General features: G+C 43.7%; 1 protein-coding gene across 1 annotated transcript; it reads right to left on the bottom strand.

The window, feature by feature from the left end:
• Positions 1 to 620: 620 nt before the first annotated feature.
• On the bottom strand, positions 621 to 7910 carry ttc34 (tetratricopeptide repeat domain 34). The gene is made up of 7 exons (XM_072448633.1): positions 6233 to 7910; positions 4769 to 5087; positions 4087 to 4279; positions 3813 to 3979; positions 2302 to 2575; positions 2014 to 2228; positions 621 to 1171 (listed from the first exon to the last, which is right to left on the bottom strand). Exons 1-7 carry the CDS (start codon positions 7882 to 7884, stop codon positions 629 to 631), a joined length of 3363 nt encoding a protein of 1120 aa, XP_072304734.1. The 5' UTR covers positions 7885 to 7910; the 3' UTR covers positions 621 to 628.
• Between the last annotated feature and the right edge of the window lie 8627 nt (positions 7911 to 16537).

Here is a 16537-nt window from a genome sequence, read left to right as displayed (position 1 = left end):
CCTGCTCTGCTCGTAGATTTATAACATTTGGATTTAAGGTGGAATATGAAGGTTGACGCCTCTCTCAGTATTCTTCCACTGGCCGTTTTCACACGTAGATGTCCTTGAGGTCTGCAGTCTCTCCAGCCAGGTGGCCCCTTATCAGAGAGTGTCTTAGAGGAACAATGGGATCTATGGCGGCGTGTGCGTTTAAGGAGTAAATCCTTCATAGTTTCAGCGTATCTCAAAACATAGTTTAATACAGTCTCGTAAAATGAATATAGTTGGTAATACAATTTTAGTGAAGTTATTATTTGGAACAATAACTCAAAAGTGCAATGTCAGTATTTCAATCTTTTGTAGGTGACTTGTTATCATTCTGGGCATTCTGTTCATTTATTCCCACAAATAAGTGCATCGAATAATACATTACATAATAACAGCTGTAAATAAGAGTGTTTATAAGAGTTTATAAGAGTATAAGAGGTTTTATATAAGAGATTTTCTGCAAGAGTATTTATTCTTCTAAAACTGGAATTTCCCCATTGTGGGACAAATAAAGGTTATCTTATCTTATCTTATTAAATCCAGAGACGATTCAAAGTGTGGTTCCTCACAGAAGAAAGTTAGGACACCCTTTATTAAAATGTTAATTCACGTTACATGGACCGGCCACCTCTCTTTTCACTCGTGTCCTGAGCCTCTTGAGCTCCGTGTTCTCGCCGTCCACCGCTAGCCCACATTCCACCAGCGTCCACGCCTTGTCCAGCTGCTGCTCCCCGTAGTTCTGTAGCGCCCCCTTAAGGAAGCACTCGGCCGCTCTGCTCCGGCCCAAACCCGACTCTATGCACGCGACGGCCCAGTCCCGGTGGAGGCCCATGGCTTTGGTGAAGTCCTCCAAAGCGGGACCGTCATCGGAGGCCAGCACCGAGCTCCTCCCCCGTCTGCACAGGTCCTCCGACTGGACCCTGAGCTCGTCCTCGGTGTGGGGGGCCTCGCTGTGGCGGAGGATGACGCGGTCCAGGTCGGAGACGGCGCGGCGGTGCAGTCCCAGCTGCGCGAGGCATGCGGCCCGTTGGCGAAGGTACTGCGGCTTGTGGTCGCCCGCGGCTCGGACGGACATGGTGAGCAGGGACAGGGCCTGGTCCCACTGGCCGCCGGAGGAGACTCTGCCGGCTTCTCCTGCTGCTGCCTAAAGAGGGAGGAGAAGAACCTTTAATAACATGGTGTAGAATGATGATCCACGAGTTATTCCTGGAACCGCAAGAGTTTTTGAAAGAGAAAACCGTTTTAATTCATCTGATTTGGAACTGTTGTTAAGGGTTTAGTTCTGGTTCAGGCCCAGATTGCAGTGGTTTTACTGCTTGTTTGTTCATTCCTGATTTGGACAGGCTTAAAACATGGTAGAACAAGGTCGATTTTACAACAGGCACAGATTGAAAACGGCTTCCAAAAACATGACTATTACGCTTTAAGTACTAGATTACACCAGGCAATTTTACGCATGTTTACTAAAATTTTAAACATCTAGGAATACAACATTTTCTTCTTCTTCTTCTTCTTCTTTTTTGTTGGTGTTTTATGGCGGTTGGTATCCAAGTGTTACATTCCCGCCAGACTTTATTTTTTTCCATTCTTTAGACGTCATTCTTTAAACTTCACTCTTTGTAAAGCTAAAATGTGGACTGCAATTTCTTTATTGTTATTATCTTTGTGATTTACGTGTCGGATCAGAATCCCGTCAAAGTGTCAAAGGGTAAACACAGAAAGGTTTGAGAAATGGGTGAAACAAAAATAAACACACAAAATGGGATTATTATGGGATTCGTGTCTGCAGAGGACATTGAATAACCTAAATATTTGCCTTCTTTGTGAGTTTACCGTTACAAAAGTTCAAAAGGCCACAAATCGGAATGATTTATGTTTAATTGTGCTAATTGACTTTCGATCGCGACTGACCACGCCCGCACACCTGCTTTAAGCTCTCGCTGCTTCGCGCCGGGCAGTATTAATTAGACCTGTCGGTAGTTTTACCTGCGCGGTCCGTCTCCTCTGGTCGGCGGGCACTAGTTGCAGCAGAGAGTCCAGCACATCCACGTGTTTGTCCGTGAGTTTGCTGAGTCGGAGGGCAGCGCTGCAGTACTTCTGTTCCCAGGCCTCCATCACCCCGAGTCGGCCCTGAGCCACGGCGTCTCTGGGCTCTTGTCCGAAAACCTGGACCAACCGAGCGCCGGCTGCTTTCACGTCACCTAAGAACAACAAGTAAATCCAGTAAAGGAGGACGCAGCGGCAGTAGAGACTTAAGGAACTCTTGGAACTCACCTTTAGCCAACAGCAAATCCACAAAGAGCAGGTGCCACCTCGGGTCTCTCGGTTCCGTCTTCAGCAGAGTCCCGCACACCACCGTCTCCTCTCGCAGTTCCGCCTCTGACACCGGGACGCCGTTGCAGGACAGCGTTTTGGACAGTTTATGGCGGCAGAAGTCACGCAGCCAGTCGCACACCAGCCCGCGGGCCTTGTCCTTCAAGGAGAGGACGTCTTTTCTCACTTCGTCGGGGTAAATCAGCAGAGCGGCCAAAAGGTCCTGAGTGCACTCCTGAGGCAAACAGGGAAGGAGTGTGAGGGTGGAGGAACAAACCAGAGAATTTAAATGATACTTTCCACCAAACTACAAACCAGATTTAATCAAAGACATTTCAGTTTCGGTGTCTAGTTTTAATCAATTACTGTATTTTCCGGACTATAAGTCCCACCTTTTTTTCATAGTTTTGGCCGCGATGCAACTTATACTTATATTCATAGTTATATATATATATATATATATATATATATATATATATATATAAATATATATATATATATATATATATATATATATTTATACTCCGGAGCGACTTTTATGTGATATAATTTGTTATTTTCACACTTGCAACCACATTTCATATTCCAGTGTGACTTAAATGTTATTGTCTTCTCTGATATGCATTTTTTAGCTTAATAAATACTTATACTTATACTCCAGTGCGACGGAAAATATGATGTCGTTGCTATTTTAATCATAGATCTTTTTTTTTTTTCTCTGTCATTGCTGTTGTTGTTGTTTATGGTTATTGTATCTTGTTGTATCTTTATTCATGCATACGTTTTAATTGATTATGCATAAATTTTGATTGATCTGTGTTTTTCTTAAAAAATATATATCAAAATCTAAAGAAAGATGTCATTTATTATCAGACAAATGTGAAATGTCTCAAAAGTACAGAATACTTTGTCTTTTTAATCAACTATTTTGTGTAGCATTTTTATTACACTATAAATCAGGGGTGGGCAAACTACGGCCCGCGGGCCACATCCGGCCCGCAGCGCCTTTCATTCCGGCCCGCCAAGCTTGTCCAAGTAAAAAAAAATATATATTTTTCCTTTTTTGCCTTCAGGCATCTGTCTGCACTTGTATCCATAATAAATATGACGTGTAATGAATTAAATAATAGATTCAATAGCCTATATTTGACAGAAAAGTGATATTTTATTTGACATTTAATTTTTTTTATTTTTTTTTTTCACACCAATGATCGTGGGCCGGCCCTCTGCTACTTGCCTGGATTTAAATATGGCCCTCGTGGAAAATAATTGCCCACCCCTGCTATAAATAAACTCGCCGATCAAATTTCGCAACACATATTTGTCATATATTGCCCACATCTCTTCTCAAGCCATTCATACAAACACATTCTCTCTCCTCTGTTTCCATAACTCCATCGCAGCCGTAGAACTATGACCTTCTCCGGCATGTAAATAAACCGTGCAGCACACCTCACTCATGTCGATCGTACCTTCTGCTGGTTGAGCGTGAGGTAGGTGAAGCCTCTGCCACACAGCGCTGGTACATGTTTGGGTTTGTCTTTTAAGATGGCACTGAAGTCGTAGATGGCTGTTTTCCGTTGGCCCAAAAAGGCGTAACACCGAGCTCTCTCCAGCAGCGATTCAGAAGCATCTCCACCTGCGGAATAAAGACAACACACACACAAAAACACAAACATTGACATCACTTCAGTCAGAATGAGATACAACATTGAATGACAGGAGTGTTTAAGTGTGTGTACCAACCAGATGCCATGATGCCAATGGACAGATATGCCACTGCCTCTCTCATGGTGCTCTCGTCTCTCAAGGTCTCAAGGATTCGTTTGGCCACAAAATGACAGTGTTTCTGCAGCTGTGATCGGTCCTTCTTATGCGCCACAGCCAGCAGGGGGCGCAGGCAGCTAGTGTCGCCGCACTGGATCAGCTTTTTCAACAACTAGTATAGATATGAAGAAAATATGTTTGACAGTGTTCGAGCATACACCTAACCCGGAGCTTCTCAAAGAGTGGGGCGCGCCCTTTGGAGGGGGAGCAGAGCCGTGCCAAGGGGGGCGCGAGACGTTTGGAGAAATACACTTTTTATTTCCCAAGGGGGGCGCGGCAGAAAACGTTTGAGAAGCTTTGCCTGAACCTCATCACGTTCACACGGCACAGTTACTACTTTGATTTGTAAAACAGATTTTTTAAATGTTTTTTTATCTCTGTGGCCATGTTTTATAGATCCGCTAATGAGCAACATTTTTCCAAAAGAAGAGTCAGAAGAAGGACAAAGTGCCCTGATCTTTACAATCTCTTCACCATCATTAAGCTTTATATTTTGTTATGTATGTTCTTTAGTCCGTGTCTTTGGTCCAAATGAATGTTTCAGAAACTCACAATCCATCAAAAGTAAGTGAAATGCTGTGTACAATGTGATCGCTCGGACCTGGTTGGTGTCGTACAGAAAGCCCCTGCGCAGCTGCAGCAGAGCCAGTCGAGCCAGGACCGGGGCTCGGGGGGAGTTCGACCCGATGGACAGCAGCAGACGGTAGGCCTCCTCCACTCGGCCGAGCTGGTACAGGGAGTCTGCGCTGAGGATCTGAGGCCCGTCTGCACCGGGCTGCAGCTCCGTGAGCAGAGAGGCCAGGCACTGCACACCCGCGGGGGTCCTGGGACACAGACACGAGGGTGAGAGCTCACACCCCTCCACCGCAGCGGAATACAGACACTCTAATAGGACGAGGTATGTTTGTGTTACTGGAATACTGCGTCACAATGTCGCAGCCTGTCCCGAACAAAAACTAGGACAGAAAAATGTCAAATACTAAAATATATATATAATAATAACGGTAATAGATTTTCATGACTCTGAAACCCACGGATCGCTTGACTCTAAGGAATTCAGTAGTATTAGTATTGTTAGTATTCAATTCCTCAGAGGGATATTTTTTATAATGTTATGTTACCTTCCTACCTCAATTGATATTAAATAAACCAGAGTAATACAGTGAGTTTTTGGTGCAGACTATGGTGAATACTATGCCTTTTTTATGATACAAGGCATTTTTTTTTATTATACAATTGTTATGCGTTTGTAGGGGGTGCACGGTGGCAAAGGCGGTTAGCGCTCTTGCCTCCCAAGAAGGAGATCATGGGTTCGATTCCCGGACCAGACCAACATCACATGATCTCTCTGGGTGGAGTCTGCATGTTCTCCCCGTGTTACCGTGGGTTCTCTCCGGGTTCTCCGGCTTCCTCCCACCGTCCAAAGACATGCATGTGTTAGGTAAAATTGGTGACTCTAAATTGGCCCTAGTGAATGAATGTGAGAGTGAACTGTCTGTAATGTCTGTGTCTCTGTGTTGGCCCTGCGACAAGTTGGCCACTGTCCAGGGTGTACCCCGCCTAAGGCCCGAAGTCACTGGGATAGGCTCCAGTCACCCGCGACCCCGAAAGGGAACAAGCGGTAGAAAATGGATGGATGCGTTTGCAGTAGAAATATGCATGCAACGAATAAAACACAACACGCATAATAGTAGAAGACTGTTTGTATATAACATAATACCGTATAAGTCGCACCGGCCACAAAATGCATAATAGAGAAAAAAAAAAGATATATAAGTTGCACTGGAGAATGAAACGCGGTTGCAAGAGTGAAAATAACAAATAATATCACATATAAGTCGCTCCGGAGTGCAAGTATAAGTATATAAGTATAAGTCGGTCAAAACTATGAAAAAAGGCGCAACTTATAGTCCGGAAAATACGGTAGATTGAGTTTGGAGACCCGGCGAGTGACCAAAGAGGAGATCAACAGATTTATTTGATATTTGACGTTTTGGTGAGGGTCACAGACAGAAGCCGACATCTCCCTCTTGCTCCCTCTAGAGGATTCACCTACCGAACTCACCCTGACCTGTGCTCGTCCTTTCGGCTCGCCTCCTCCTCATTCTCCTTTTGCCTCTTCTCGCTGCCGCACGACGTCCCGCGCTCCTTCCCCGTCGCCTCCAGCATCACTCTGCCTTGCTCCAGTAACACCGTGAACAACAGCCCCCTGTAGTTCCACGGCACCAGACTCCTGAAACACAGCGCGGCCTCCTGAGGGTGCAGCCTGCAGGCCGTCATGTAGTCCAACGCCGTCAGATAGTTCAGACCGCCGATCATCCTCAGCAGGCCTCGCCCGCACAACGCTCGGACGCAGCTGGACGGGTGAGGCGCGTTGTGCTCGATCACCGCTTGAAAGTCCTCCAGCGCTCCTTTGTGATCGTCCGAGAGAAAGCTGGCATAGCCTCTCAGGACCTGCACGGTGTTTTGGTAGCTCTGTTGGCCCCGTGCGCTCGCGAGTTGGCTGCAAATCGACAGAGCTTCCTTGTGTTCGCCGCGAAGCAACAGGCAATCGGCGAGGCGCACCCTCAGCTCTCTTCCCCCTCCGCCCGGTTCTAAGTGGCACAAGGCTCGTAAGTTGGTTATGACCGGGTCGAGCAGCTCGACTCCTTCCGAGGATCGCAAATCTAGTCTTAGAAGCACGCATTCTTTAAAGTCCGACAGGCCTCTTTCGGCTTGTTGCTGCAGGTGGCTCCGAGCTGCCATCCCGGTCCCCTGCTCGGTGAAAAACGTTTGAAAATAGTTCCTGGCAGTTGCGGGGTGGATTTTGAACGCTTCACCTAAGTCGTTGCACGCGTCTTGAATTTTTCCCACCACAGAGAAGCAGGCAGCGGCTCGGGACGTCAGGAGCCGGGCTAATTTTTCTACTCCCGATGAATCGTCAGAATGAACTTGATTTATGATGGCTGAGTATGTCTCTATGCTCTCTGCAAAATTTCTGATTAAGAATAACTGTTGCGCTTTGAGCTCTCGCACTTCCAAATTGTCCGGAGCTAACGCTAACACAAACTCGATCGCTAGCGTCGTCAATTCAGCGTCCAGATGCTCGTTTTCTTCGACTAACTTTACCTTAGAAATCAGAGAAAGGTGTGTTTGCGATACGCGGTCTTTAAAAGCTTTGACGATCTTATCCAGATGTTGACCCTGTCTGCTTTTAACCAATTGCACGGCGTCTGATTTGTTTTGATGATACGCTTTTAGGTACAGCTTTAGCCCCGTGACATCATGGCGATCGGAGAATAAGCAAGCCAAAGCGCGGGTCAGCTCCAAAACTAACCCCGTCCGACCCTCCGGAGGCGCGTTCCTCTTCCCTTCGAGTATCGAGGTACAACGAGTAAATATTTCTTCACAGCCGTGTCCGCCGTTGAGAAGCAGCGACTCCATTTTGAAAACGGTGGCCGAGACATTGTTCGGGCAAAGTGTGGACAAAAACACGGCGACTAGGCCTTTGTTGGATCCTTCGGGGTCGCAGTCGCCGTCCAGCCAGTTCTCCAGAGTGGAAAGGACGACTTCCAGATGGGACAGTTTTCTCATGTGAGACACGGTGGGTCCGGCGTGAGTCCTGAACGCCGACATGTAAAGAGACGCCGCTTTGTCGCGCTCTCCGGCCGCTAAGAAGCGATCGGCCTCGTCGCAGAGCTCGAGGAAAGAGCCGCCGTGACGAGCTGGAGAGGTCATGGTCAACTGAAGGCATGGGCGGGCCTGCAGCGAGAGCGAAAATCGTGAAAAATCCAATACAAATTAACGATACAATTTACACAATTCATGTAAAAAATGTAACACATATTCTAAATTAGATAAGCCAAAGTACAAAAAATATATATAGATTGTCTATTATTTTAGTTTTGACAAATTACACTTTTCCACTTTTTGGATATTTTAAAATATACATAAAATGTGCTTATTAATGCTGCTGTTGCTGATCATGTGGAATATTAAGATTAAGTGGGTAATAATTAATTTTCCTGTACAAATAATTAAGCCGGAGGAGGAATTTTTGTGTATCTTTTGCACGTTCTTCTGTTTTTTGTTCAGGTTTTGTCGTTAGGGGAACACATTTGTGGAATTCTTTAGACAATTAATTAAAATAATCATTTTTTCCAGATTTTTGTTTAGTAATATTATTGTATAATAATAATAATGGCACGTGGAAGAATAAACATGAATTGATATAATGATATTGTTGGGCTAATAACCTACCTGCTTATCTCCATGGATATGTTATAATCGCTTTACCCAGAGCGTTCTGCACTACAGCCTTAAACCTGTCCAAACAGACAAGCAGCCGGGTTACAGGTCCCATCTGTGGAGAGGCGAGTCGAATCGCAGTAAGAATGCAGGATTTTTTTTTTTTTTTAAATGTTTACAGATCAATGAAAAAAATATATAATAATACATGAATTAACAATAAACTCAAGAGAAAAAAAACAACGAGCATAAATCAAAAGACTCAATGGTAACATTTCCATGGAAACGAGCAGGGTGGCAGACCCTCCAGAAAAGTTACATAATGCACCTTTAACTAAATAAAATGACTTTCTTGTTGTAAATGTCACGATTACGACTAGTGCAGGCAATTATCTAAGTCCAGACTGTTTGGGACCAAAACAATTAGTATTCAGGATGCTAATCAAGCTGACATCACGCAGGCCTTTGTTACGCACCTGGAGCGTCCGCGGCGAGGGTCCTGAACCCGCAAACCCCCCGAAGAGTGGAAGTAAGTCGCGCTTGACTTCTGCGGCGCGGAAAGCGTCCTCGGCCACGCGCGATGTCACTTATTTCATTTTCGCAAACGCCAACTCCAGCCCCGGGGCCCCTGTCCTGTAACTCAATGCGTTTTGTGTGCGCCGTCTCCAGGGCAACAGGTGTCCCGCTCACAGCCCGCAACACACACGCACACACGCACACACAGACACACACACACACACACAGACACACACACACACACACACACAGACACACACACACACACACACACACACAGACACACACACACACACACAGACACACACACACACACACACAGACACACACACACACACACACACACACACACACACACAGACACACAAACACACAGACACACACACACACAGACACACACACACACACACACACAGACACACACACACACACACACAGACACACAAACACACAGACACACACACACACACACACAGACACACACGCACACACACACAGACACACACACACACACACACAGACACACAAACACACAGACACACACACACACACACACAGACACACACGCACACACACACAGACACACACACACACACACACACACACACACACACACAGACACACAAACACACAGACACACACACACACAGACACACACACACACACACACAGACACACACACACACACACACAGACACACAAACACACAGACACACACACACACACACACAGACACACACGCACACACACAGTGGGCTGCGAAGCGTTTAAAAGTGCGCCATGCATTTCATTTATTATTTATTCTTTTATTACAGCACCGGCCCGCGCAAAGATGGAATATAAAAATGATACAATATTTAACATTTACATTTTCAACCCTGATCTAACTTTTGAACCCTCAGCCTTTGGACTGGTGTACACAGTGCAATCTCAAACATTAAATAATAATACATAAATCAAATGATACCAAAATAAACCCTCGTGGATTAGCGCCTCCCTTTGGTTACACTCTAAACTGAACACTGTGGCCACTAAAGGACAAGCAGATGCAAAAAATAGGTGTTTGTGACTAATGTGAGCAAAAACAAAAGTCACTCAAGATACAACTCTAAAATAATACTGTTCACACGCTGACTTAAACTGAAAGTAAGTAAAGTAAGTATGTGCGTAGACTTTAGGCATTCAATTTGACTTGCAATCTTGTCTTCTTCATATTGCCAAATGCTAGTAACCTCTTACTTATTATGTTCCTTTTAGACAGCTCCACACGTCCTGGCAGAGAAGATGAACGTGATGAATGTGTTATGTGTCATTTACTGTTTTTTTTTATTTTTATCCATGCACATTTACATGTATTTTATATCCAACCACACACACAGAAGTTGCTCTCCAAATGTGGACAGTGGATCCGGGACTTGTGCTCCTCTGATGGTGAGGAGCTGTTTTTAGAAGTTAAACGCCACCTTTACCCTTTTTCTAATGAATGTAATAAATGCCAGATAAAAGTCCCAGAATGCTCTGCAGCCTGCATGAAAAAACTGTTTCAACAGGTGTACTTCTCACACTGGCCAGAAGATGGGGCTGTTCTATAACACGCAGCAGTCTATTGAAGCCTTTTCAACAATGAACTCCCCTGTTCTCACTGTTTACTTTCTGTTTGCCCATTTGGATTGAGCTGATTATAATTCTGATCATAATTATAAGTGCTACAAGGGATAATGACGAGCTTTTACTGGGCCCATTGCCTTACTTGGCCACATTAACATTGTCACTACATATTTCATGATCTTATGGTAGTGATGAAATGTGTTCCAGAGGGTCGATGTGTGCTACAACTGTGATTCAAAGTGACTAAATACACTAAAGCACACAGAGTCACACATGTGTATTTGTGTGTCGCCCTCCCACTGTCTGTGAGCACGATACCATTTAATGACAGACCGATAACAGATCCATTGAGTTATTATTTTTTTGGTTCATTATGTGATGTAGTATTCTAAAGTGTCCTTGGCCGATTTAAAGATAACGGCATCCGGGTTTTGTTAAGACTGTAATTAACTGCTATTTATGCCATAATAGGTTATAACTGTTGAAATGTCGTGTTTGATCGCCTGAAAACATGATCTTTGAAAGTGGTTCTTGGGCAGTGGTTCTTAACCTTTTTGGAGGTGCTGAACTCCACCAGTTTCATAACCTTCTTAATTGGAAAAATAAAATATGATTTTTTCAAATTCAAAACATAGGTATATATTTTACTGGTGCACAAGATGAAGTGCATCAACATCACTGTGTTCAAAGAACAAAATCATCAAAACATGATTTTCACAGAAAAAAACCCCATAATAATGAATATTTACTGCAAAACAGTGACTTCTGCTGTTGCCTTTCACAGACCAGTTCAGAAATGCTTCACCTTAGCAAGTGCCACTCTCATGTCATTTTTGGAACAAAGTCTGTTCCTTTTATTCATTTTTATGTCCAGCATCCTCGAAAAGCATTACTCACAAAGATATTATATTATAGTAGTTATAGAAAAGGACAAGGGAAATGGCCCCAGAGCCTGACTTTTTAGCCCAAAAGTGGGCTTTGATTCAGTGTAAAATATTGAGAAAGAACTCACAGGAGGCACCATCACGACAGTCACTACTGAGCACAGAATTCCCTGCAGCACAGAAAGGCCGAGCCGGGTCAGATGTGTGTCTTGACCTTCGCCGAACCCCTGGAGTTAAGAACCTAAGAACCACTGGTATAGGGTATGTAGATTTTGTTTATGTATTTCTTTAAAATGTCTGTGTCCCCAGACATGAGATTTTGCTGATATATTGATGGATGATGTGAATTCAGAGAATTCAAGAGAAAATCAGAACAATTTCATTAACTTTAATTTATCACTAACATTTCTTAGGGTGAGACGCTGCAGGTGAATAATACCTTTTATTTCTAGAGCTATTAATGTTAAAATAAATAAGGCATTTTGTGCGTAAAAATCGCCAATATTTGAGTTGATCATTTTTGATACATTATTTAGAATTAGCTTAGAATTAGATAAACCACATCCAAACAATGTGCTGTTAGACTCATTCACTGGAAGCTGAAATGTGGTGAAAAATTAGCTGTATGAGTAAGATAATGTGTTTAATGTGTGATTTAACTGGATAAAAAATATTCTATAGTAGTAGAAGTAGCCCATGTATTCTAGTTTATGGTACAAAGGAAATAAATAAAATGAAAACCGCCCACAACCAGCTTGATAAAATAAAACACATTTATTTTTGAAAATATCGACATTCAGTGAAACTATAAATAATGGGATACTACATCACCACAGAGCAGGAAACTGTCTGGTGGAAGAAGTGTGGTGAAACTTCCTTTTGTGTGTATTTATAACGCCTTCATCAGAACATCCTTTAACACGAAACGCATCCACAAACGCGCATAAATATTCAAAATAACAGCTGCCTTTCCAAAGAAGAGCACATGGCTTCAGAAACACTGGATGCTTCTACTGGTGAAGCAGTACAAATATTGATTACACTGGAGTAGAAGTAGTCAAAACGACACAATAACTGCCTCTCGTACTGCGATCAAGTGCTTCACAGAATGTCACATGAAACATTCTGATCTTTTCAAGCACTTTTTGCTCAAATGTGTAATGTGACATAAAAAAATATGTCCGATAAAGTACAAATAACACACACTAAAGCTTAGAATCCGAACAACACATTCAATCAGTCACAGTTCCCTTTTATCGACGTGCTGCTGTCTCTGTGCAATGAGTTAGCACTGAGTTAGTCGTCTCTTTGTCACACTGTCGATCTCACAGATGAAACCTCCAGTCGTGACGCCGTCGTAGCAACAGCGACTGCCATTAACATGACACTAAACGCACACGTCGCCCGGAAACATCAGCGTGATTGCCGAGGCGAGACGATTCAGCGTTTGAATCCAGCCAAGAGCTCTCTCATGATTTAACGAACAGAAGGCTTTCTTGGGACTTCTTATAGCTTTATACAAACTTTTAAAGAACTTATACGCAGAGGTCGGCGCTATACGCACTTGAGAGCTGCAAATAGTCAAGTCCAAGACCTTTCTCCACAAGTCCAAGTCTCCTAGCCTGAACCTCATGAGTCACAAGTTACTACATCTCTGACATACATCCATCAAGTCGGTCTAACCCTTTTTGAGACTGCTAGCAAAATACGATCACATCTCAATAAGCCGCGAGTGACAAAAACACATCGTAATCTTGGTGAATCCTTTCTGGAACAGTCACACCAGCTGGTTCCTGGGGCCAGAACGTTCCAGGGTTTTCTGCTCTGAACACAGTCAAATAAACCCCGCCCGTATCGTCAGTTCCGTTTACACGACGCTCCGAGCTGGTCGACGTTCTCCCTGATAGTCTGCGCGCATCCCGTCAGCCCCATGTAGCGCAGCGCCGCGTAGACGTCCTCCATGTTGGCGGAGGGCCTCCGGCTCCACAGTCGGAGCTGCTGGTACTGTCTCTCCATGGAGCTCGGGCCCACGTCCAGCTCCACCCGCTCCAGCAGCCGATCGGCCACCGACAGCAGACGCATGAGCTCCTTCCAGCGTCGCAGTGGCACCTCCTTGATCACAGCGTACAGGACGATGGCGGAGAACGGCTCGGACACGTTCTGGTCTGGGAGGGGCGGCAAGAAGAGGGTCAGAATGTGGTTGAATGTCAACTATTGAACTATAGTCTTATAGCTAGGCCTAGATTAGCCAGCAGGTCTAATGAGAACGTGTACACAACGATACAAAGGGCTGTCTGCGCCGTTTGATTTTCATAACTTGTCATCCACGATAAAACCGACTGTAAAGAGTCTATTTTAAAATGGATGAACAAATTGACAGTGTGGTTAGAGTTAGTCTTTTAGCTAAAGTAAAGCCTTTTTTTGAAATCGTACGGACCTTGAAAGGACTATTCACGCTTTCATCAGCTCAAGAATAGACTATTGCAACGCACTTTATGTCGGTGTCGCCCAGTCGCCCTCAGCCGCCTTCAACTTGCACAGGACGCTGCGGAGCGTTTTCTGACCGACACACTCGGACGTCAGCACATCACCCCAGTTCTCCCAGTTCTCAGTTGCTCTCCATTGGCTTCCCGTTTCTTTTAGAATTGATTAAAAATGTTTACTTTTGGTTTTCAAAGCTCTAAATGGCCTGGCACCTCCTTCTCTGGCCGAGTTTCTCAAACAGGTCTCTAAGGTCTCTAAAGGCTCTAAGGTCTTCTTAGGGCTTCTGCTGGACGTCCCAAGAGCCAGACTTAAACACTGAGGGGATCGAGGCTTCTCTGTCGCTGGTCCCAGACTCTGGAACTTTCACCTAACTTTTATTGTGAAGCACTTGATTGATTAATTGATTAATTGATTGATTGATTGATTGATTGATTGATTGATTGATTCTCAGGAGACTATAATCTGTGACACTGGACCCTTCGATCACCACCTCACAGCACCCCAGGGCTGCTTGAATCATTTTCAGTGGGTGTAGTGTCTTGAAGGACCTGACAACGGGACGGCGTGGTCAGAGCTGGGATCGAACTGCTGACCCTCGAGTCGATCTGTAGAAACCATTTGAGCCAATCACTAACAACAAACCAACGATCAAAATAAAATGAACTGCTGGCCTCTGCTGCTCTGACTTCTGTTATTACTTCTACCACTTAGAGAAGTCACGATATTTCAAAAAAACGATTATTGTGAGAATAGATGATTTTACGATCATTCGCGACCAAAACGACAACAAAATCCAAAATGTTCTTTCCTCCTCGTTTTCTGAACACATTACCGCTCCTCAATATGTGACAATATCGAAATCGCACTTTTTTAATGATTTATTTGACATAAACGGCAAGATTTTTTTAAATAATCACTTTATTTTCAAGTGTACTTTTTTGAGGAAAGGCTGAGCAGAAAGGACGTCATTTTGCTTATAAAATCGTCACATCCCTTTAAAATGGACAAAAAAATACTTAATTTGATTAGAAAATTGTCCCTTTTCTATAAATTAAATGTTTCTTTCCTTGTTTGTTAAAAAAAAACACCTAAATAATCACAATTTGACAATAAATCCAATAGATCCTGACTACAAGCGGTATCATACTCTCCATCTTATCTACAATCTGTCATTTACTTCTGTGAACTTTTATTGCTGTCGGACCCCGGACAGATCCACCTCGCTGCAGGCCACAATCGCACTCTCACATGCGACCGCACCAAAAGGTCATTTAAGGCATTAGCAGAGCAGGAGGACACAAACCCCAGCAGAAACACAGGAGGAAGTGCACCCTCACCGCTCTAGCACGTATATAAATGTTAGCATGCGACTGTAAATGTCTGGAAATCTGGTGCGGTTCAGTGGGAAGTTCCTGCTCTGATGCTATCTCCAAAGCGTCTGCAGTTACAGTAGATGAAACAGAGCAGATGAAGAAGGTTACGCGAGCAGAGGGTGGCCAGTCCTCTGCTCGAATCAGAGCCAAACCGCAGGGGTTTTCAGAGCGAATGGCAAAACACAGAGGCAGGAGGTGGAGCTGGGTGTCGATTCAGTGGTCTCGGGTCTTACGGACAAACCCGACCCGCTGACCTCGTTTTATTTTCGTTCTTTATTCGAAAAGAGAAACAAAAACACCTCAACGAGAGAAACGCGAAACATAGAAAACAAACTGTGAACGAATATGTTGATAAAATGTCGCTAAAACGATCAAAAAAAGCAAATTTTGAACAACTGAAATATGGAATACAAAGCAAGAGGTATTGTGGGTGGTCTTTAACAAGTGCTTTGAATTCATTAAAAGTCATGAGACTGTCAGATTTAAATCATCTCTGTGTTTTGTTCTTTGTTTTGTTGGTTTGTATTGACCTGATGCGGCTGTAGAATAAATGTAAAATATGTCCTGAAAGCAAAATACCAATGAGAGCTTTACAGACAAACAAAAAAGGCAGCGCTGTTCCCTTTTTGCACTGCTGAAGTGGGTCAAATTGCGCAAGTGTCTAAAAAAAAGTTCTAAAAAAAAGCATAGTTCAGGTCCAAAAATGAAAGCAAAAAGGTCAAGTCCGAGGTAAATGGGAATGAACAAAAAAAACGACAATAAACTGAACTCTGACACGGTGCTGTTACCAAAAAGGAAAAAAACAACCTACATAAACCCTTAAAGTATTGAAAGGAGGAAGAGCTTTAATCCGACCTTTTATTTTGTTCTATTATAAACAATATACCATTATTTTTGTATTATCATGTAGAAAAATATTGCCCACTATGCAAAAAAAACCTGAAGAAAATGTTCATATATTGTTGTTGTAGTATATTTCCCACCTACTGCAGTTGTACGTCTTCACAGTATGTGTTCTACGCTCTACCGTATTTTAAAAAAAGAAAGAAAACAAAAGAAAGAGTATTAGACAAACGAAACCGAAAAAAACATGAAAAACTCCCCAAAACCAGCTTCCTCTGGTCAGAAAACGTCATGCTTCAGGGGTAAATCCTCAACAAACGGCGCCATTAGAGAGAATTTCAAAGTGTTAGAAACTAATCATATTCTATCATCTGCTGCTGACATGTGGGGATGGCTCTGTATCTGATCCATCTGAGGCGGAGCGCTGTGAGAAGC

The sequence above is a fragment of the Eucyclogobius newberryi genome, unplaced genomic scaffold (assembly GCF_026437365.1).
Source record: "Eucyclogobius newberryi isolate DKJ021-1_F unplaced genomic scaffold, fEucNew1.0.hap1 SCAF_17, whole genome shotgun sequence".
Taxonomy (NCBI): domain Eukaryota; kingdom Metazoa; phylum Chordata; class Actinopteri; order Gobiiformes; family Gobiidae; genus Eucyclogobius; species Eucyclogobius newberryi.
Note: the sequence above shows the minus strand (reverse complement) of the source record. Positions and strands in the feature narration are given on the sequence as shown.